At 36.1% G+C, this 21903-nt stretch overlaps 1 protein-coding gene across 1 annotated transcript in view; it reads right to left on the bottom strand.

Annotated features, from left to right (window-relative positions):
- LOC145300155 (serine racemase-like) overlaps positions 1 to 21903 on the bottom strand; it is a 68117-nt gene that overhangs the window by 22061 nt on the left and 24153 nt on the right. Inside the window, exons 2-5 of the mRNA XM_080144461.1 lie at positions 9351 to 9392; positions 7905 to 8071; positions 4832 to 4916; positions 2463 to 2589 (exon numbers count right to left, since the gene is read on the bottom strand). Coding sequence (XP_080000587.1) covers positions 2463 to 2589; positions 4832 to 4916; positions 7905 to 8071; positions 9351 to 9392 — 421 coding nt within the window. The remainder of the gene's footprint in view (positions 1 to 2462; positions 2590 to 4831; positions 4917 to 7904; positions 8072 to 9350; positions 9393 to 21903) is intronic.

Below are 21903 nucleotides of genomic sequence, written 5' to 3'. Positions count from 1 at the left end.
TAATGGTGACCTTTTGAGTGGCAGCGTAAATCAAGGCTTTTAAAGTTTTATTTTTCTTCCTTTATTCAGAAGAGTTCAACCTTCATTTTTAGGCCTTGGATGGAGTCAAATTCTAGACTTTCAAACACCTATCCGATTCTATCTGATCAACCCACTCATCTTATCCCACCAAACCAATCGACCTACAATCTGACCGGATTCTAATCAATCGGCCTACTCATCTTATCTATACACAAATATGCATTAACTTATGATTATGTCATGTCGAAACATTAAAGTTAAGCAATATTAAGTCTGGTCAGTAATTAGATGGGTGACCACTCGGGAATACCAGATGATGTAATTTGGAAACTGAAAGTAGCTGTAAAAATCCATCTTTCCTTGATCTAGCTATGAGTGAAATAGTAGATAAAACTAGAATCTCAAGCCTTGCTAGGACAACTAGTCTTTCAAAAGGAAAACTTTAAAATAAAATTATTTTCTGCTTATACCAACATTACTTTCAGTCATCTGACACGTTTCCTTGCTTTTACTTAATGTCAAATTAATTTGGATTTGATAAATGCAAGTCGTTCACCATCTGCTGTCATTTCTGTGTAATCAAAACTCTTTCTTTTATGCAACTACATGTGTGATTACAAATATTTCAGGTGCAACTTTACAATAGTGTGTCTTTGAAAAAATGAATGTCAGAGAAAAAACATTATTACGTACTTATGTGTCATGCTGAAATTAGTATAAATTTCAAAGATTACAAAAAAAAAATGGTCCAGTAGAAAAATAGCTATAAGTAAAAACAGAATTTTTTGAAGGTGCGATTTTTCACTGTAAATTAACCCTTTAAGATCGAAAATAGGGGAGATAACCGCATCCTATCGTTTAAGTTGCTATGCGAAGAATCCAATGATACTATATGGTCAGCCATCTTGCTTTTTCTTAATCTACTGCATACTTTTTTCAGAAAATCAGTTCTAGCACATCTTCTACTGGATCATTTTTCGTAATTTATACTAATTTCGACATGACACTTTACTTAATTATATTTTCCCTGGAATGCCTTTGTTCGAAAATATACGGCTGGGTCGGATGACACACTACAGTAAAGTGGCACCATATTTCACTTCTAAGTCATGTCACCAGGAGGAACACAGGCAAACCATGAAACTTACTCTGTCCAATTCCAATTAAAATAAAATAAAGATATTGTAAAGTATGTTGTAATATCTGTATGGAAATCATGTCATTAAAATTAGAAATATGTATAATAGAAATCAAAATGTTAAATATGCATAACATCAAACAAATAAAATAAAATCAGAAACACAAATGCTTAAGTTCTGAAGTAGAAACTTGATTGAAAATTCTGTGTTTTTCTTTTTTCAACCAATTCTTTTACCTCCTAACTGACTTATCAAAAATAAATTATTTCTAAAAATGTTAACTAAAACCAAATGACATAAAAACTTTTTTATTTCAAATGATCAAATACCATAAGAAGAATTAAGTAATCAGGATTAGTAAATTTACAAATTGAATACATATTTCTAACATCACCGGGACAAATAATGTTTCTTAGTAACGCTATTGTTTTTAATTGTAAGAACTGTTCATTTATATATAGAAGAATAGAATTCCGTAATATGAGAATATGCTTAGCTCAGCCAATGAGAATTGCTGGAATTTCCAGAGGGAGAAATCATTATTTTGGGAGTGGGTAATAGAAAGATAATGGTGTATCTATTAGTATATGGGTTAGTTAAGAATGGTGCTTTGAAAACATAGTTATAATGTGTATATATTTTCCCGGTGTTGACTGGGGGTGGTATGAGCACTGTAGATATAGAGGGAAAAATACGATCTACTTCCTCTAAAGAGGTTGGCGATCATGATGATGATTCTCTTAGGATGCAATGTAAGATTTTATTATAACGAATAAATGTCTAAAACGACGTTCTAAAATTATATAAGATGGAGGATAATAGTTTTGACATAATAAATTTGTATGTGGCATCTGTTGTTGCAAACCTACGGTAATTATATACAGGATAAATGTTACCAAAGGCAAAATAAGTTACTCTTCTACCTAACTGGGAGGATTTTTAATGTTTTTACTTAATGTAAATCATTCGGTTTGAAAAACAAGCATTTTTAAAGGGAAAAAAATGAATGCGTAACAAATACATTCTGACCATTTTATTTATTTTTTTGTATCTGCGTACACTTTAAACTTGCTTGTTTTTCGAGTCAATTAAACATTTTACATTTTAGTAAAAACGCTAAAAACCAAGCCAGTTAGATAGAAGAGTAACTTCTCTTGCCCTTGGTAACATTTATCCTGTATATAATATTTTGATTGCACTTGGTAACATTTATTTGGTAATATTATTTGATATTTTGTTTACTTTTTTGAAGGACTATGAACAGTAAAACATACTGTTTTTCATATATATTTTGTTACTTACCTCTGATATGAGGTTTTGACAATTTAGTTGCTAAGGCAATTCCAGCCGAGAGACCACCTCCTCCAACTGGAACGACTATTGCTTCCAGATCAGAAACCTGCTCCATGAGTTCAATAGCAATTGTTGCCTTAATGAAATAAAAAAATTAAAAAAACATTTGATTCCAACAGCAAAAACACTGTGCAATATTTGTTTCTTGATCTTTGCATTTTCTTGACAACTCTGACGCCTTTCCTGTCAAATCCTTCCACTGCTCTCACCGTCGGACTCTCAGAACACCAACACCAAAGTCATGCTTATTTGTACATTATTGATCTGCCTGTATGTATCTCTCTTTATTTGTTTACCCTGGAAATACATGTACTTTATCGATTGTGTTGAGAAATCATACCCCTTCACTGTTGAAGCCCCAAATGCTAGAAGGCTTTCTACTGTAATAGCTTCTTCCCTCAAACAACTAGACTTTGGAATTCTGTTCTTGCTACCTGATTCCCTTACTGTACTGATATACAGAAGTTTAAATGTAATGTAAACCAACATCTTGTTAATCTTTCCTAGGCATGGTCCCAAATATCCTTTTAGCTATCTTTTGACTAGTATCATGCTATCTATAATAACACAATTTTTTTGTAGAGAAATTAATCCGGGGAGCTACAGAAAATAATAATAATAACATCTGTTATGATTATGAGAGTTGGGCTAACACAACTGGGCTGATAAAATATAGCTTAAGATTAGAGTGTAATTCTGAAAGCACTATTGGAATTCAAGCCTGAATGTGCTTTGACATGTTGTAAGTTATCAGTTGAATTGAAAAATAAATATTTTGTTTTTTTATAGAAGAAACGTAAAAATAAAAACAATTGTGAGAAATATTATCAATAATAGAAAAACATCAAAGATTTTTATGAGTCATAAGGATGGTCTGTGCTTGCTCCCTTCATGAGACTTAGCGAGGTACACACAATACATAAAAAAAAAAACTAATTTGGGAAGAAGCAATAAAAGTGAGACATATAAAATCCCTTTTCAGGGTTTTTGCTGGATATCCTCTACATATAAAAAAAGATCTTGTGTCTAATTTTGCCTTTATCTAGACTTCATTTCAAATTCACAAAAAAATGGCAGAAATGGGGCTTGAGAAGTAAAAAGTGACAAAGATAATAAAAAGAAAAATTCTGCAGACAGTTTGTGCATGTTTTATTTCTCCTAACAAAGATTAAAATTAAGATATAATGCTACTAAACCTTGTGTTTAGAATCCTTATTTTCATTTTGATCAAAACCCACTACATGATTTTGATCTTAGAAAATATCTAACATTTAATGCTTAAGCTAAAGGAGTCTTAAGAAGAAATCAAAATCCAAGAAATCTTGCTTAATCAGCATCTAATGAATATGAATTAAATTTAAGGAAAGTCTGTAATATTTGAGCCTCCAAGTAGAAAGTGAAATTTGCTCCATATTAAGCTCCCTGAGATCCTTTAAAATACCCTTTTCCAAATTAAATTTTAGACATACCTATGAATTAATGCAAATATTTGAAAAAATATCTATTATTGACCTTTCACAAAATCCGAATTTTCACAAAGTGGTTTCACTCCTTATTATTCCATTTTGCATAAAATTAAATATAGCTCATATTACAACCCCTTACATCTAACTAACATTGCTAAAATTCACAAGAATTGGTAGTTTAGAAATTAATCCTGTACATGCAAATATATATATATATATATATATATATATATATATATATATATATATCAGGTCGACAAGAAAGTTCATAAGGTTTTTAACTTTTAAATTCAGATGAACATATCTCGGCTCAAACAAAAATTTATTAATCGAAATAAGCACTATCAGAATCAACACACTTTTGCCAACACAAAATAAGTATACTTATGCCAGTAACATAAAAATCTTGTGTTCTGGTGGTGATGAAGTCGCTAAAGGCGTTTTTGATATTGCTTAGGTTTTTGAAGCATTTCTCGTGCAGAAAGTTGTTGAGATGCTTGAAAAAGTAGTAGGTTAAGAGGTCTGGAGAGTAAAGCATATGAGACAGAGTTTTGTAGCCCAATTCGTTCCACTTCTTTAGGGTCGGTTTAGCAATGTGCAGTCGAGCATTGTCGTGGAGGAGAATTGGGCCTTTTCTGTTGACTAATGCTGGGTGTTGTTGTCAAAGTTTCTGATGCATTTCATCCACTTCAATGGTTTCGACTGCATTCCAAAAACTGTAATGGATGAGACCGGTTGCAGACCACCAAACAAAAAAAAAAATGAATTTTTGTTAATTTGTGTTGAAAAAAAGTTTCTACTTATATCCATAAAATGTAGAAAATTCTGCAAGTTGGATAGCCATGAACTTACCTGCCCAGCAATGACATCATAATTGTCGAAAGGTTCAATAATTTCATAGCTTTTCTCTGCAGATAATTCTTTGCATAACAATTTTCTAAAAAATTAAAGAAAAAGTAAATATCAACAAAGTCCATATTTTATTTTTACAAGTTATAATTTTATTTTATTTTTACAAGTTATAATTTTATTTTATTTTTGCAAGTTATAATTTTATTTTATTTTTACAAGTTATAATTTTATTTTATTTTTACAAGTTATAATTTTATTTTATTTTTACAAGTTATAATTTTATTTTATTTTTACAAGTTTATAATTTTATTTTATTTTTACAAGTTATAATTTTATTTTATTTTTACAAGTTATAATTTTATTTTATTTTTACAAGTTATAATTTTATTTTATTTTTACAAGTTTATAATTTTATTTTATTTTTACAAGTTATAATTTTATTTTATTTTTACAAGTTATAATTTTATTTTATTTTTACAAGTTATAATTTTAATGTTTTGAAAAATAAAAAGGGAGAAAACTCTGAAAATGTAAAACAATTTTGCAAGATTCTTAAAATGAACGCTAATTTATAACGGAAGTCGCCTGACAATAATCCATTTCTATCACTTATGGATGACAAATGTTATTGTGGGAACTCTCATTTGAATGAATATCCAAACAATCATGTAATATTACCTACTAATACTGCCATGTTTTACTGTTGTGTCTCATTTTTTAAAATGAGTCAATGTCCACACATACAAATTACTGACACCTACAAAACCCCATACTTTGAGCAATTGCCTGACCTCTTACAAATGGCTTTTCAACTAGCAAGGCATTTTGTGGCAATTTGGAGCTGATAAATTTGAATATCAATCGTCAAAATATGTTGTAAAACAAAACAACCAAATCCACTCTAAATAGTGGTTAAATTTAAACGGTATAAAAAAAAAACTCCTATAGCTCCTCACATCAGGTGGCTTCATGCCTTGTCTGGAGCGATTTTCATGAAAAAAAGTTTCATAACAATCTGTCCAAAAGTTAATTTCATGTCACTTTTCCCTTAGCCAGAGGTCAGACGTTTTCACAAGCTCACTTTCTCTGCTTAATATCGATGTTATCTTGATTGGATAGTTACTTATGATAACATGTGGATCTTTGATGATAACCGTAAAAAATCAGGTCAATGATTTGATTATAATCAGTCCCCCAAACACTTTCCAAATCCAAATTGTTACATACAGGTATATACTGTCTCTAACCATATAAATAGTGTCCAAATGAATATACCATTATATATATATATATATATATATATATATATATATATATATATATATATATATATATATATGTAATGCATAAGATATACAATTGTCATCTTTGTATGCTTGTGTGCGTAAATATACACATGTTGCATACTCACATATTAAACCTTAACAAATTGTGACATATGTTACATATGCACGTTGACACTCGTTACATGCAAATGTATATACTATCTATAACCATGTATGCATATTATATTGTCATCAGATCTGGGCTGGTGCACCAACCACTATGATACGTCTAATCCAAAGTTGCTAAGTTTGCTGAAAAAAAAAAGTATTGCTTTATGGAAATCACTCACTTGATCTCAGAAACTAACAAGAACAAAAGATGATTATTGCAAGAGATTCCTATTGGTCTTAGTCTTGAAAAGATCAAAGCTATAGGTAAGAGGGAAGCAGTAAGCAGGAAGAGAGTTCCACAAGCCTGCAGTTCTTGGAAAGAAGCTACTGGAATAGGAAGCTGCATTACAATGATGTATTAAAACAGTGAATTGATGAAAACCACGAGATCAAGGATTCAAACGAGCTGGAACAAAGGAAGCAGGGAATAGATCAGACAATTCTGAAAGATAAAAGCTATAATAGTATTTATAGAAAAAACTGAGATTAGCAACATCATGTCTGTAAAAAAAAAATAAAAGATGCAGAGAAGAAAGAGTGAGGGTTGATTAAATTTCAAATACGTTTGTACACTTTATCAAGAATCCTCAGAGTTCTCCCGACCAAATATTACAATAGTACTCCATACATGGTTTGATAGTAGATTTGTAGAGATAGAGAACAGTCTCAAGTATAAGGAAGTGTTTAGAGAGAACCGACTTTATGAGAAGTAGAAAGAACAATGGATTTAATATATAAACTCCAAGAAAGATTTGAAGAGAAAGAGAGTCCAAGAAGTTTCAGAGGCATCCATGTGAATCTCAGAAAGGAAAGGGGTACATGATTGAAAGACATAAGCTCAGTCTTAGCATGATTAAACAAAGCAAGCCAAGTATGCTTCCTTTACTAGGCTAGAAAACATTTGTCAGTATCCAACAAAGGCATCATTAACCATTCAAGGAATATTGTTGCTATACTTGGCTGCTGCACCAATCACAATCCACTTCTTCCAGAGTGCAAAAAATAATTTATAACCTAATAGTTTGTGCACTGCTGCAATGTTGCATCCCTTGTTTTATAAGTACTTCCATGGAATTTGCTCCAATGAACTTTTTCCCTCATATCTCCCTAACAAAAATACCCCTAACCCACTCAACAAGCAGCAAAATCTCACCCCTTCCCTGTACAGGTCCTTAGATGCTGGATGATTTTCTACTCTGATAGTTTTTTCCTCAAAATGCTTACTTTTTGAATTCCCTCCATGCTGCTAATCATACCAACATTCAGAAATTTAAATGCATTGTGACCAAATATCTTGCTGTCCAACTCCCCAACTGGGTTGCTTCCTATGAATCTGGCTCCTATCACAATAACCTTATCCTTGAGTAGAAAAATTCCTTCTTTAGTGGTGAAAAAAATATTTTTAAATAAGAGAATATAGCTTTAGAAAAAACTTTAGGTCATCAATGTCGGTCATTTTTAACAAAATATGTATCAAAGGTTTTCTGCAAAAACACACTTCATATCAAATAACAGCAAAACAACGTCACATATGTGACAATGTGCAAAATCATTAATGAATTCACAGTACTTTCTGCAATCAAACCATATTTGGTACAAATGACCTTTAGCCTGTGCCCAACTTATCATTCACGTACCTGGCTTGAGGAGTGGGTTGACTGAGCACTACTTCAGCTCCGTATGTCTTTACAGCATTTATCTTCACAGCTGCTGTGTTTTCTGGCACCACCACCAAGCAGGGCATCTTCAATTGTTGAGCGGCCCATGCAAGCGCCAAACCATGATTACCGCTACTGTGAGTCACCTATAAAGAATAAAATAAATCTATTATGTTCTACAATATTAAAATAGCCATCCAATCAGCATGCACAGATTAGATCACATGATCATTGGAACAGACAAATAATTTTAAACTGACCAATGAATAAAGAAATTCATTCTTATCAAAATGATCAAGTCTTTTTCTGTGCACTATCATTATTTTTATGGTAGGTGCTCGACTGAGTTTCAATCTATGGTTCCCTCATCATAAAACATGCGTAACAGATTCTCATCTAACTACAACTGTCGACATTAACCCTTACTTTTTATCTGTGCTTAAAACTAAACAAAAATTTCTTTCTTTAAACTGACCATCCGTGAAGCACAATACAGTGGGGCTGCTTCCCAGCTGACTATAACATGGTTGTTTTCAAGTTCAATGTAAATAAGTTGTTGTTGAACTGTCCTCTTATATAATCAAACTCTATCCAAGTTCCACCATCATCACGGTATTTTCTCACTAACTGGCATTCATTAAGCCTTATCCTCGAGTGGACTTTGGGCCTTGATAAGCGGTGAATACCAAGTAAAACAAGAAGCATTTTGCAAAATTAAACTTATTACTGATTCACAAGCACTCCAATCTCAAAAGGCAAATTTGTGAAACATTTTTTTTAAGCCATGAACAAAAATAAATATACAAACACTAAATCAGGTGGTTTTTATTTTATTATTATTTTTTATTACTGTACAATTTTTTGTTTTTAAGGCCAGTTCTACCCTTATTACAATAACCCCCACCAATTTTACCCAAAGAAAGAAAATCATCATTAACATCATCAGCATCAGCAACAGCATATTCAGTTTAACATCTGTTTTGCATGCAGACATGAATGTTGTATTAAGTGTAAAAATTAACTTCCAAACTAACCTATCTCTGACCAGGTCTTAAATCATCCTTCATTTTCTCAAGTTCATCTTTATTACTTCATACAATGTTTTCCTTGACCTTCCCTTGTGAACTGGCTCTGCTCTCTAAAATATTCCACATCTACTAACCCAAGAACTCTCATCTATTCTTTTAACGTGACCATATCATCAAAGTCTCCTATTTTGCACACATCTCCCTATACTGTCCAGCTTTCATCTTCCTCTGAAGTCATCAAATCTAAGCTTGTCTTTTTGTCAAACGATAAAAAGTAATCATCGAACTAATCATTGATGATTCTTACATTGTGCTCATTAATACCACAAAGAGCATATCAAATGAATTTCTATAAAACATTAGCAGAATGGTTTGTAGAAAAAGAAAAAATACTTACAACTCCTTTAACATTTGGTTTCCGTTCTTGTAAAGACAAAATCTGGAAAAGATAAAATGAAAAACTAAAATCATATATTTAATAATAATATACTAACATATTTCATGTTTGTACGTACATTATCACCTTTCACAGAAATTTTTAAAAAATGAGATTGTTCGATCAGCTGATGTCACTAAGGTAAAAAGAATCCAATTTTATTTATTTTTAAATGAATTGTTGCAAAATCGAATTCTTTTGTCCCATAGAAAATTTGAAATGAATTTGTTTTATTGATTTGGAAGAATATTTTTGATAATTATTTTTACGCTAAGAAGACAATATTTATTGTTTTAAAAAGAAGAGATGTTATGAGCTTGTCTTTGTTTCTATCGTTATTTTCATGGCAAGTGATCATCTGTGGTCCAATCTATGGTCAACCCTTGCCAAACTTTCAAAACACTCGACTAGCTACAAACGCTATCAACAATTTCCCCCATTCTCTATCTGTGCCTAAATCTAAACTCATATTCCATGAACAAAGTTTCTTTCCTAGAAATGCCCACTTGTGGAACACTGTTCCACTGGCCTGCTTCCTGGCTCATTACAACACGGTAGCCTTCAAGTCCAATGTAAAAAAGTTTTTGTTGAGTCGTCCCCTTAAATAATCCAAAGTCTACCCAAACTACACAATTTTTTTTTTTTTATTCAATTTTCACCCCAAACAAGGCACAGTGCCACTTTGAAGCAGGGGGCTACTATTAGGGACTTAATTAGCGGGGTCATTATGAAGGGAGATGAGTAGAAAGATGTTTGTTAACATTACACTTGAACTTCTGCATATCATTGCAGTTAGGAAAGCAGAATCCCGGAAGACCCGCAGTTCTGGGGAAGAAACTATTGGAGTAAAAGGCTTTCTTGCACCTAGGGATCTCTACTGTAAAGGGATGAGACTTAGTAGCTTGTCGGGTTTGTCGGGGGTAGTTACGTCGGGGAGGTACAAGTGTTTGCAGTTCGTCAGAGCATTCACCATTAAAGTACTTATAGAACAGGCAGAGGGATGCAACATCTCATCGATGGGACAGAGGCTGAAGCCTAGATGACAGTTCAGGACCTATCAGGTTGGCGACTCTCTTTTGAACCCTGTCCAGGAGCGAGAGACAAGCAGCAGATGCACCAGCCCAGATGTGACAACAGTACTCCATACATGGGCGAATGGTTGCCTTATAGAGGTATAGAATACTGTCAGGCGTAAGTAGTTTTCTAGCATGGTAGAGGGAGCCAACCTTCCTTGCAGCAGCCTTGGCAATGCTCTCAATGTATCTATTCCAGTTCATATTCCCTGTAAACGTTAGGCCGAGGAGTTTAAAAGAAGTACTTTCAGGCAATGTGTTCTTGGCCATTGCTATTGGTGGTAGAGAAGGTTTCTTGTAGTTATTGAAGGAAACAAGCTTAGTCTTAGCAGCATTGAATGTGACCAACCATTTTTGTCCCCATTCCACTATGGATTGGAGGTCATCCTCTAGAGTTTCTGCCATTTCCTTGGATATGTGTTCATTTGTTTTCTCCTCATATCTGTTATAGAGAGTTGTGTCATCGGCAAATATACCCATCTCCGAAACAATTTTATCAGGGAGGTCATTTATGAATATCAGGAATAATAGAGGTCCAAGGATAGACCCCTGAGGTACTCCCGCATTACTACACTACCACCTTACATTCATAAAGCCTTATCCTCGAGTGGTCTTGGGCCTTGATGAATGGTAACTCTCTTGTAAAAAAACAAAAGAATTAAATTGCTATAATTTTAAATAAAGAAGAAAGAAATGTTTTTAATATTTATAAAACCAGGTTTTTCATATATCTGTGATGACATGTTATGTTCTCTTTTTTTATGTTTTGATTATTTTGTGACGTTCAAATCAAATTTCATCTGTTTTATTCAGTGTAGAATAAAGAATGTCTATATGTGATTTAAACCCTGATTCTTCCTCTTCAATATAGACTAATAATTGTGATTAATGAATTTCATTATACTAGTTTTTACTTGTATTTTTTTTTTTGTTATGGGTGTCAGAAATTAGTGCTATTCCTACGTACAGATAGTCATATATTAATGGAGATGCTCAGATTCTCTTATAAAATTAGTATTTATCTATTCGCTTTCAGACGTTGTTAAAAAATAAACACTAGAAAAACATAGCTCTTTTTTTTTCAACTGATTTCCTTTCAACTAAAACGATTATTACACTAAATTATAACGATTTTACTATATCAGATTGGAGAAGAGATGTACATTGTTCTGTTTTTAGAAAAAATTTTGTTTCATTGTCATGTCAGCACAACTGAACTGAGAACAGGAGACAAATATGTAGCCTTGTTTTTTATCATCTTACAAATTAGTTATTTAAAAAAAAACAAAAAAACGCACGTTCCTAGGTTAGCAAAGGAATCGTGGCAGGATGGAGAAACATCAAATTTCAAAGGTCACAAAATAAACTTAACAGTAACTTAATGGAAAGGAGAAAGTCGTTTGAAATAATTTATTATTTGCAAGTTTCAGCTTCCATGAAATTGTAAGTCAGAAATGAGAATAGTGATCATAAATAGCTGTAATGTAGGTTTGAAAATCTTTGAAGATATTTTATGCTCACGCATGTATACAAACACATACACGCATGTGCGTGTGTGCATGTGTGTGTGTGTGTGTGTGTGTGTGTGTGTGTGTGTGTGTGTGTGTATCCTTCATTTTCCTCCTTTGCTAGGGCAATTGCTCTTGACATATCAAAGGCCTTTGACAAAGTATGGCATAAGGGTCTACTTCACAAGATTTCCAGCTACGGTATAACTGGAAATGTTTTCTCAATCATTAAATCATTTCTCTCCGATAGGCTCATAAGAGTAGTGGTAGATGGACAAAAATCGGAGGCCTGCAATATAAATGCTGGAGTCCCTCAGGGGTCAATCCTCGGCCCAACTCTCTTCCTGATCTACATCAATGACCTCCCTAAACACATACTTAAATCATTCGTTGACATCTATGCTGATGACACGACCATCTACGGCAACACATCAAAGGCTGTAAATGACGAAGTTCTCTCGGATTCTCTCTCCTCTGATCTCGAGCGCGTGGTTCAGTGGGGGAAGATGTGGCTAGTTACCTTTAATGCATCTAAAACCAAACTCCTATCCTTTCAACGCTCTGATCCCCAGCTGGCATCAATTGTGATGGATGGCTCTCGTCTGGGTGAGGCCCCGTGTTTTGACAAGCTTCTGGGTTTGACCTTTACTCCTGATCTGAAATGGAACACGTACATCAAGTCTGTTGCCAAGGTCGCAGGAAAGATGGTGGGATCCTTCTACCGCTCCAGAAGATATCTCACTACTGATGCAATTCTCTATCTATATAAAAGCCAAGTACGGCCAAGGATGGAATACTGTTGCCATATCTGGGCAGGAGCTGCCAAAAACAGCCTATCATGCCTTGACAGAGTACAAAATAGACTTCGTGGTTTAGTGGGGGATGCCCTTTTCTCTACCCTGCAACCCCTCTCCCACAGAAGAGACGTTGCGAGCCTATCCTTGTTTTATCGTTATTTTCATGGCAGGTGCTCGTCTGAACTCCAATCCCTGGTCCCCCCTCGCCAAACTTTCACGAAAAACACCCGTCTAGCTGAATCCACTGTGAAAAATTTCCCCCACTCTATATCTGTGCCTAAATCAAAACGCGGATTTCATGAGCAAAGCTTCTTTCTTAGAACTGCACGCCTGTGGAACTCTGTTCCGTCTGCCTGCTTCCCTCCTGACTACAACTTGGATGTCTTTAAGTCTAATGTTAACAAATTCCTAATGAACCGCCCCCCTAATTAAACACTTCATAAAATCTCCTCACTAACGTGATGTACTTGCAATAACCCTTATCCCTGAGTGGCTTCCGGGCCTTGATAAGTGGTGATCACTGTGTAAAAAAAAAAAAAAAACATAACTTATACATCTGTATTCATATTAAATTTCGATGTGATTTTTGGTCATATCTAGAAATGTTCCAAAATATCTTCATATCATATCCAGGACCACGCCACAAAACAACATTTACCATTACATATGTTTCTACTTGCACTAATTTATTTACTGGATTTATTTTGACTCGTGCTGTGTATTCAAATACTGTGTTCGTCTCTCTCTGTTTCTTTCCCCCCTCTCTCTCTATCTATCTATTTGTCTTTCGATCTATCTGTCTATCTATCTCTCTAGACTGATACTATCTAATTCAGAAAAACACAATAACGTGACAAAATGACATCATGTTTTTATTTTTAAACTGGTGAAACTGTTTCTACTTCAAATTATCGAGCAGAAAAATACGTCAAGGATATACCTCTGTTTCTTTGAAAGTTCAACTACTTTATATGAGATCAAGATTACGGAGATGAAATATGTTTAAATCAACTTTTGTTGATGTAGCCAAGGCATAAAGGAAAAACGATTTCGCAAGATTTGGTATGCGGTATTCCCAAAGTGCTTTCTTCTCCAATAAATTCCAATGTCACTTGTATATCAAGTTCACTGTATTCGTTGCTCAAAGCAATTCCGATGAGATCCTAGAAAAATTTATAATATTGTTATTACTTTTAAAATGGACCCAACACGTTGTATGTAGAGACTTATGAAAAAAAAAAAAAAGAAAACTTTGAAACAAACTTTCTTAGGTAAATGAAGAAAAAAATATTTATTTCTGAGCAAATAATATGTGCGAAGCCCACGACTATGTTACACAAAGACACTGTTCTTTGATATTTTGTAATTTTCATCAAAAAATTATATATTCACACCTGCCACCATTTTCGATATAATTGAAATATTTATGGTTTCTACAAACAAATAGCACTTCCCTCTATACAGCATTACACATGTAACACACCTGCTATATACACTGACAACAGTAACAATTGTAACACACCTGCTATATACACTGACAACAGTAACAATTGTAACACACCTGCTATATACACTGACAACAGTTTGCAAAAATTAGTTACACCAATTTTAATCTAATAGTAGAGCTGATTTCACAATCACCTGTATTTATCATGATTACCAGGTCGTCTGCATACAACAAGCATAACATCCTCAAAATAACAAAAGGAATTCATCACTTTGAGAAGGTCATTGTCCGACTTCATCTCAATGCAAGGCTGGCAGTTACATGGGTGTGCCAGATACCTCATACACATATAATTTTTTTGTCTGGTACTAACTTTCCAAACAAGCCACTAAAATTTTCTGAACTAATGTGCACAGACTGCATTGTATAGGAGTGGATCCCACATATTTCCTGCAAATAGTTATTGACAAGAATCTTTCAGCTATTGCAGTTCTGAGTCACTGACCATCACTTTTGTTTTTGACAGATTCACCCATAGTTCTTTGGTTTGCATCCCATTTTTTTTAGATTCTCAATTTCTCAATTGGTTGATTGTTTCAACTATGATTACCAGGTCGTCTGCACACAACAATTTTCATAGGTATCTTCTACAAAATTCTTTGAAAAAGGCTTCAAGAATAATGATGAATAGGGAGGGCTGAGGATCAAGCACTGAAGGATGCTGACTTTTATGCTGAAACTATCTGCGCATGCTTCATCTACTTGTACACTACTCTAAGAATTGGTCTCCATACATTTTATTAATTTGTTTGTCACGAGGGGCGTGCAATAAGTAATGCCCTTGACCCACTTCGAGTTGTCTGATTTAGCTGAAATTTTGTATGTGCAATGATTTATATCAAGTTATGTGGCAAATTATAGCTCTGAACTAATTGTGGTTTCTGTTTTACACGTGTTTGAACTGTCAGGTGTGAAATGGAGACTGTTGAATGTCGAGCAGTGATCCGGTTTTTGTATTTGAAAGGACGCACACCACAGGAGACTTTTGATGAAATGAAAGAAACTTATGGTGATAATGCCCCATCATATGACCTGCTAAAACGCTGGCATTGTGAATTCAAATATGGCAGGAAGTCTGTGGAAACAGCTCCCAGGCCTGGTCGCCCCTCTTCTGCCATTGATAAGGCATCTGTCCGTCAAGTTGAGGCTGCCATTTTGGAAGATCGGCGCATTACTATTCGCCAAATAGCCCAAGATGTCAAGATTAGTACAGGGTCTGTGGAAACTATCATTCATGACCATTTGCATATGCATAAGGTGTCTGCCAGATGGATTCCCAGGTTGCTCACCCCATTCCAGAAGCGAGAACGCGTCGAGTGTTCAAGGATGAATTTGGAGATGTGCCAAGAAGATAAGTCAAAGTTTTTCAAAAGACTGATTACACAGGATGAAATCTGGGTCCATCACTATGATCCAGAGACCAAAGCCCAGTCAATGTAGTGGAAGCACTTGGACTCACCACCTCTAAAGAAGGCAAGGGTGCAGCCCTCCGCTGGCAAGGTCATGCTCACAGTCTTCTGGGACCAGGACAGAGTAGTGATGACAGATTTCCTGGCAAAGGGTACCACAATTACAGGAGCCTATTATGCTTCACTTTTGAGGAAATTAAGGGAAGTTATCAAAATCAACAGGCGGAGCAAGATCAGCAAAGGACAACACTCCGGTCCACAACTTGCATGTTGCCAGATCAGAAGCACAGGCATGTGGTTGTGAAATCCTTCCCCATCCTCCCTACTCTCCTGACTTTGCACCCTCTGACTTTCACCTCTTCCCAGCCATGAAGTTGTTTTTGAAACGAAAGCGTTTCCCAGATGATGCAGCCTTGATTTCTGAAGTCACATCGTGGTTGGAGGACCAACCTGGGGTGTTCTACAAAAACGGTCTCCAGAGCTGCATCAAACGATGGGAGCAATGCATAACTCTGGGTAGTTCCTATGTAGAGAAAGACTAATAACTGTGCCAAGTTTTGTTGCTCTACTGCTATGGGAAGTGGGTCAGGGGCATTACTTATTGCACACCCCTCGTACATAAATTCAGTCATGGAAATACGTTTATTTGTTCAAACTGCCATTTTTGTTTTCCCAGCCAAATGATCACTAAGCAAGGGGGATCACTTTAAGAAACTTACACCCAAGGAATAGAACGCTTATAGCTTAATACAAGGGAGACAACTTAACACAATGAACCAGCCAGATGAGCCATTCCTTTACTGTATTTGCTTCCCCACCAAAGCAAATTAGGCACAAGGTCATTTTTAATGTGGGGTAAGAACCAGCTCCCCTAAAAGTAGGCAAAAAGGGGGCACTCTGGTTATCAAAAATAATAATTGTCCCAGTATAGAGAGTTTCCCCTCCATTGACTGGGACAAATTACCTTAAGTGCAGCATCAGCAGAACAGATACTACACTTTGAACCCAGCCCGAAGGCCAAGAACAACAGAAAAAAGGCAAGCCTCTTTTCTACTCTGAGTTGTTGAATTGCTCACTATAGAAAATCCCTGGAAACGCTATCAAAGGCTTTCTCCAGATCAGTGAATGCCATAAAAAAGTCTTTTATAGATAATGATGAAATTCTACAATGTGACTTAGAAATATAACAATGTTATTACTTTTAAAATGGACCAAAACGTTACATGTAGAGACTCTCAAAGAATAGAACACTTTGACAGGAATTTTTTTAGGTAAAAGAAAAACAAATTATCTCACCAGGCTTCACAAGCAATTTGTTGACACATATTTACAACAGAAAATCGCCATTCTTAAACTTTTTTAATTTTTGGGCTTACAGCTGTAATCTGCATAATTTTTCTCTAAGAGGTAGGAGGAGGAGACATTGTGTGCTTGTCAAGCGTATCTTTTGAATCAGCATGCATTTTTTCTTTTTTCTCTTCTCTTTCCCTTTGATGCCTACATATGCATTTCATTTAATGAGATCTCTGCTCTATCATCATTTTCATGGCAAGTTCTCGTCTGAGCTCCAATCTAATGGTGAGATCCTTCTATCAATCCAGTAGATATCTCACTGCTGATGCAATTCTCTATCTATATAAGAGCCAGGTACGTCCAAGGATGGAGTACTGTTGCCTCATTTGGGCAGGAGCTGCTAGAAAGGACTTATCCTGTCTTGATAGTTCAAAATAGACTGCATAGCCTCGTAAGATATGTCCTTTTCTTTTTTCTGCAGCCACTTTCTCAAAGAAGAAATGTTGCGAGTTTGTGTCTGATTTATCGTTATTTTCATGGCAAGTGCTCAGCTGAGCTCCAATCTATGGTCCTCCCTCGCCAAACTTTCACAAGAAACACGCGTCTAGCAGAAATCATTATCAATAATTTCCTCCACTCTTTATCTGTACCTAAACCTAAACGCAGATTCCATGAGCAAAGCTTCTTTATTATAACTGCACACCTATGGAATTGTCTTCCGTTTTCCTGCTTTCCAGCTGATTACAATATGGTTGTCTTCAAGTCTAATGTAAACAAGTTTTTGATGAGCCGTTCCATATAAGTTAACAAATTTACCAAATTTTCATTACTAACGATTACTATATTGTCCAATTTCTACTGTACACTCTTAAACCCTTATCCTCGAGTGGCCTCAAGGCCTTGATAAGTGGTGATGCCTATGTAAAAAAATTGCCAAACTTTCACGAAAACACTTGTCTATATGAAACCACTATCAATAATTTCCCACAATCTTTATCTGTACCTAAACCTAAACATAGATTCCATGAACAAAGCTTCTTTCTCAGAACTGTATGCCTGTGAAACTCTCTTCCATTTGCCTGCTTTCCAGCTGACTATAATGTGATCATCTTCAAGTTTCAGATGAGCCATTTCCTTAAGTAATCCAATTTACCATATTTCCGCAATTAATGATCACATTGATATTTTTTTTTTTTATTACATTTTCACCCCAAACAAGGCACATTGCCACTTTGGTGTAGGGGACTACTATCAGGGGAAACATCTACTGGGGTACTATGTAGGGATTAGGGCAGCGAGATGTTGGTTCACGTTGCACTTGAACTTATGCATGTCAGTACAGTTGGGGAAGCAGTGACCTGGAATGGAATTCCAAAGTCTAGCAGTTCTGGGGAAGAAACTACTGGAGTAGAAAAATCTTTTACATCTAGGGATCTCTACAGTGTGGGGGTGGGATTTTGCAGCTTGTCGGGTCTGTCGAGGGTGTTCACGTCGTGGAGGCACAAGTGCTTGCAGTTCATCAGAGCATTCACCATTATAATACTTGTAAAACAGGCAGAGGGATGCAACGTTTCGACGATAGGACAGAGGCTGAAGCTTAGATGCCAGTTTAGGGCCTATCAGATTTGCGACTCTCTTTTGAACCCTGTCAACGAGCGAGAGACTAGTAGCTGATGCACCAGCCCAAATATGACAGCAATACTCCATACATGGGCGAATAGTGGCCTTATAGAGGTACAGGATGTTAGAAGTTTTCTAGCACGGTAGAGAGAGCCCACCTTCCTCGCAGCGGCCCTGGCAATGCTCTCGATGTAATTGTTCCAACTCATGTTTCCTGTGAACGTTAGGCCAAGGAGCTTGAGAGACATACTCTCAGATAAAGAGTCGTTGGCCATTGCTATAGGTGGTAGAGAAGGTTTCTTGTAATTATTGAATGAAACCAGTTTTGTCTTGGCAGCATTGAACGTGACCATCCATTTTTGTCCCCATTCCACTACTGATTGGAGGTCATCCTCTAGTGCTTCTGCCATTACTTTAGATATATGTTCATTTGTTTTCCTGTCGTGCCTGCTATAGAGTGTGGTGTCATCAGCATATATACCCATCTCAGAGGCAATTTTGTCAGGTAGGTCATTTATGAATATCAGGAACAGCAGAGGTCCAAGGATAGATCCCTGGGGTACTCCCGCATTTATATCATATTGTTTAGATGTACGACCGTCGAGGACAACCTGGATTTTTCTCTTATCTAAGAAGAATTTAATTATGTTAAGTATTCTACCAGTGATACCGTATGCTCTAATCTTCCTGAGGAGACCCTCATGCCATACCCTGTCAAAAGCCTTAGATATATCTAGAGCTACCGCTCTGCCCTCTCCCACTCTGTCCAGTGAATGGTATATGCGTTCAGAGATTACAGTGAGGATGTCTGCCGTGGAACGGGCTTGTCTAAATCCATATTGTTGGTCGGTCAGAAGTTTAGCATCTGTAAGGTGCTGGACTAGAGCATGGTTAATTAAGGTCTCAAATATTTTGGCAAAAAGTGGGAAGAGGCTAATAGGGCGATAATTTAATGGGTCAGTTCTTTCGCCAGAATTCTTGAATACTGGTACCACAGAAGCAGTTTTCCAACAGCCCGGAAAGCAAGCTTCATTAAGGCATTTGTTGTAGAGTTTGGAGAGAACTGGAGCTACTTCGGCTGAGCACTTTTTTAATAGCACAGCTGGGATGAGGTCGGGTCCACATGCTTTTGGAGTGTCAAGGTTTTTTATGATATCATGCACCTGAGCAGGGGTGATTATTAGATCGTCTAGCGTGGCGTCTGTCCGCATAGGAAATTGAGGTAGGGGGTGGTTTAGAGGGTCCAGTGTGGAGTTTGAGGCAAACCAACTGGCAAGCATATTAGCCTTCTCGGTTTCTTATTGACTACTGTACACTCATTAACTCTTGTCCTTGAGTGGCCTCCGAGCCTTGATAAGTGGTTACTCCTTTGTAAAAATAAAAAAATGTCACACTCACACTTAAATGCTGATGCAACATTAACTCACCATGTGAATTGTCAATATGTGTACGCATTTAAATGACAGAGCCCACGACTACATTACACAAAGACACTGTTCTTTAATCTGATTTTGTGATTTCCATTAAAAAGTTGTATTTTCATATGGATGGTCACATTCAATGCTGCCAAGACTAAGCTTGTTTCCTTCAATAATTACAAGAAACCTTCACTACCACCAATAGCAATGGCCAAGAACACATTATCTGAAAGTACTTCCTTTAAACTCCTCGGCCTAACCTTTACAGGGAATATGAACTGGAATAGATTCATTGAGAGCATTGCCAAGGCTGCTGTGAAGAAGGTGAGTTCTCTCTACCATGCTAGAAATCTACTTACGCTTAAAAGTATCCTGTACCTCTAAAAGGCCACCATTTGCCCATGTATGAAGTACTGTTGTCACATTTGGGCTGGTACATCTGCTATTTGTCTCTCACTCCTGGACAGGGTTCAAAAGAGAGTCGGCAACCTGATAGGTCCTGAACTGATATCTAAGCTTCAGCCTCTATCCCATTGATGAAATGTTGCATCTCTGCCTGTTCTACAAGTACTTTAATGGTGAATGCTCTGAGGAACTACAAGCACTTGTACCCCTTCGACGTGAATATCCCTGACAAACCCAACAAGCAGCTAAATCCTACCCCTTCACAGTAGAGATCCTTAGGTGTAAGAAAGCATTCTACTACAATAGTTTCTTTCCCAGAACTGCTAGATTTTGGAACTCCCTTTCGGGATTCTGCTTTCCCAATTGTACTGACATGCAGAAGTTCAAGTGTAATGTGAACAGACATCTTGCTGCTCATCTCCCTTCATAATGCCCCTGCAACTTATGTCCCAGATAGTAGCCCCCTACTTCAAAGTGACACTGTGCCTTGTTTGGGGTGAAAACAATAAAAAAAATAAAAAAATTCATCATCATTGCCTCTGTTCAGTCTCGAAAGACAAAGGATACCCCCTGTAAGGGCAGCTGTGCGTGTAATTGTGAGGCAAAGGTTGCGCAATCCACAACCACACCTCTCCTGAATCGGCACTGATTGAGTCCAGTAGCAAGGAGAAATCCAGGATGACTGGAAACAATGCCGAGATAAGCGGAGAGCACATACAGCATCTGAAATATCCAAATGGTCACCCATTTTAATAATGACGAGGCTCAATGTTGCATTTTGTAGAATAAAAACACAAGAAATCTCATTCTAACATTTAAAAACAACTTTATTGGTTATCTTCGTTAGTATGACTTGTATAGAGAAAAGGTTAGTCGTTAAAAGAGTTTCTGTGTAGAGACGTTGATGATTATACAGGTATGTTGAAAGAGAGAAGAGTTCATGTATGTGTGTTGGAGGTATGGTTCATAACCATGATGAATTATATGTCTCCTAGAGTTTAGTAGTAGAAAGATGTGTCACAAAAGATTAGAGACAGTATTGTAGGATGAGAAAGTGAGTTCGAGTGTGTATTGCATTGGTCTGTGTGTGGAGATGACCATGTTGGCTTGTTTATATTCATGTCAGTCGAACCCTGAGCCCAACGGCTAAGTGAGTTCTGTTGAGTTCCAAGAGAGAAGTTGAGGGGGACAGGTCCGTTCCACATGGCGATGTCGTCAGTCGACGATCTGGGAAGAATAAGAGTGTGTTGTCAATTTAACCTTTTATAAGCCAGAAAGGAAGTGTATTCAAAATCTCCAGCCGCAAGAATTCGCTCCTGCTTGTGTTCATTGCAATTTCGTCTGCCACAGTTTTTTTCTACTTTTTTCTCCTTCCTTTGATCTTGATGTCTGTTTACACATTTCATTCCGTCATGTCATGCTAATGCTTAAATGTTCATGCAACATTAACTTGTCGTAGAATTTATAGAATCATAGAATTAGAA

Source organism: Euprymna scolopes, chromosome 2 (genome assembly GCF_053919585.1).
Source record: "Euprymna scolopes isolate OS-2025 chromosome 2, ASM5391958v1, whole genome shotgun sequence".
Lineage (NCBI taxonomy): Eukaryota > Metazoa > Mollusca > Cephalopoda > Sepiida > Sepiolidae > Euprymna > Euprymna scolopes.
Note: the sequence above shows the minus strand (reverse complement) of the source record. Positions and strands in the feature narration are given on the sequence as shown.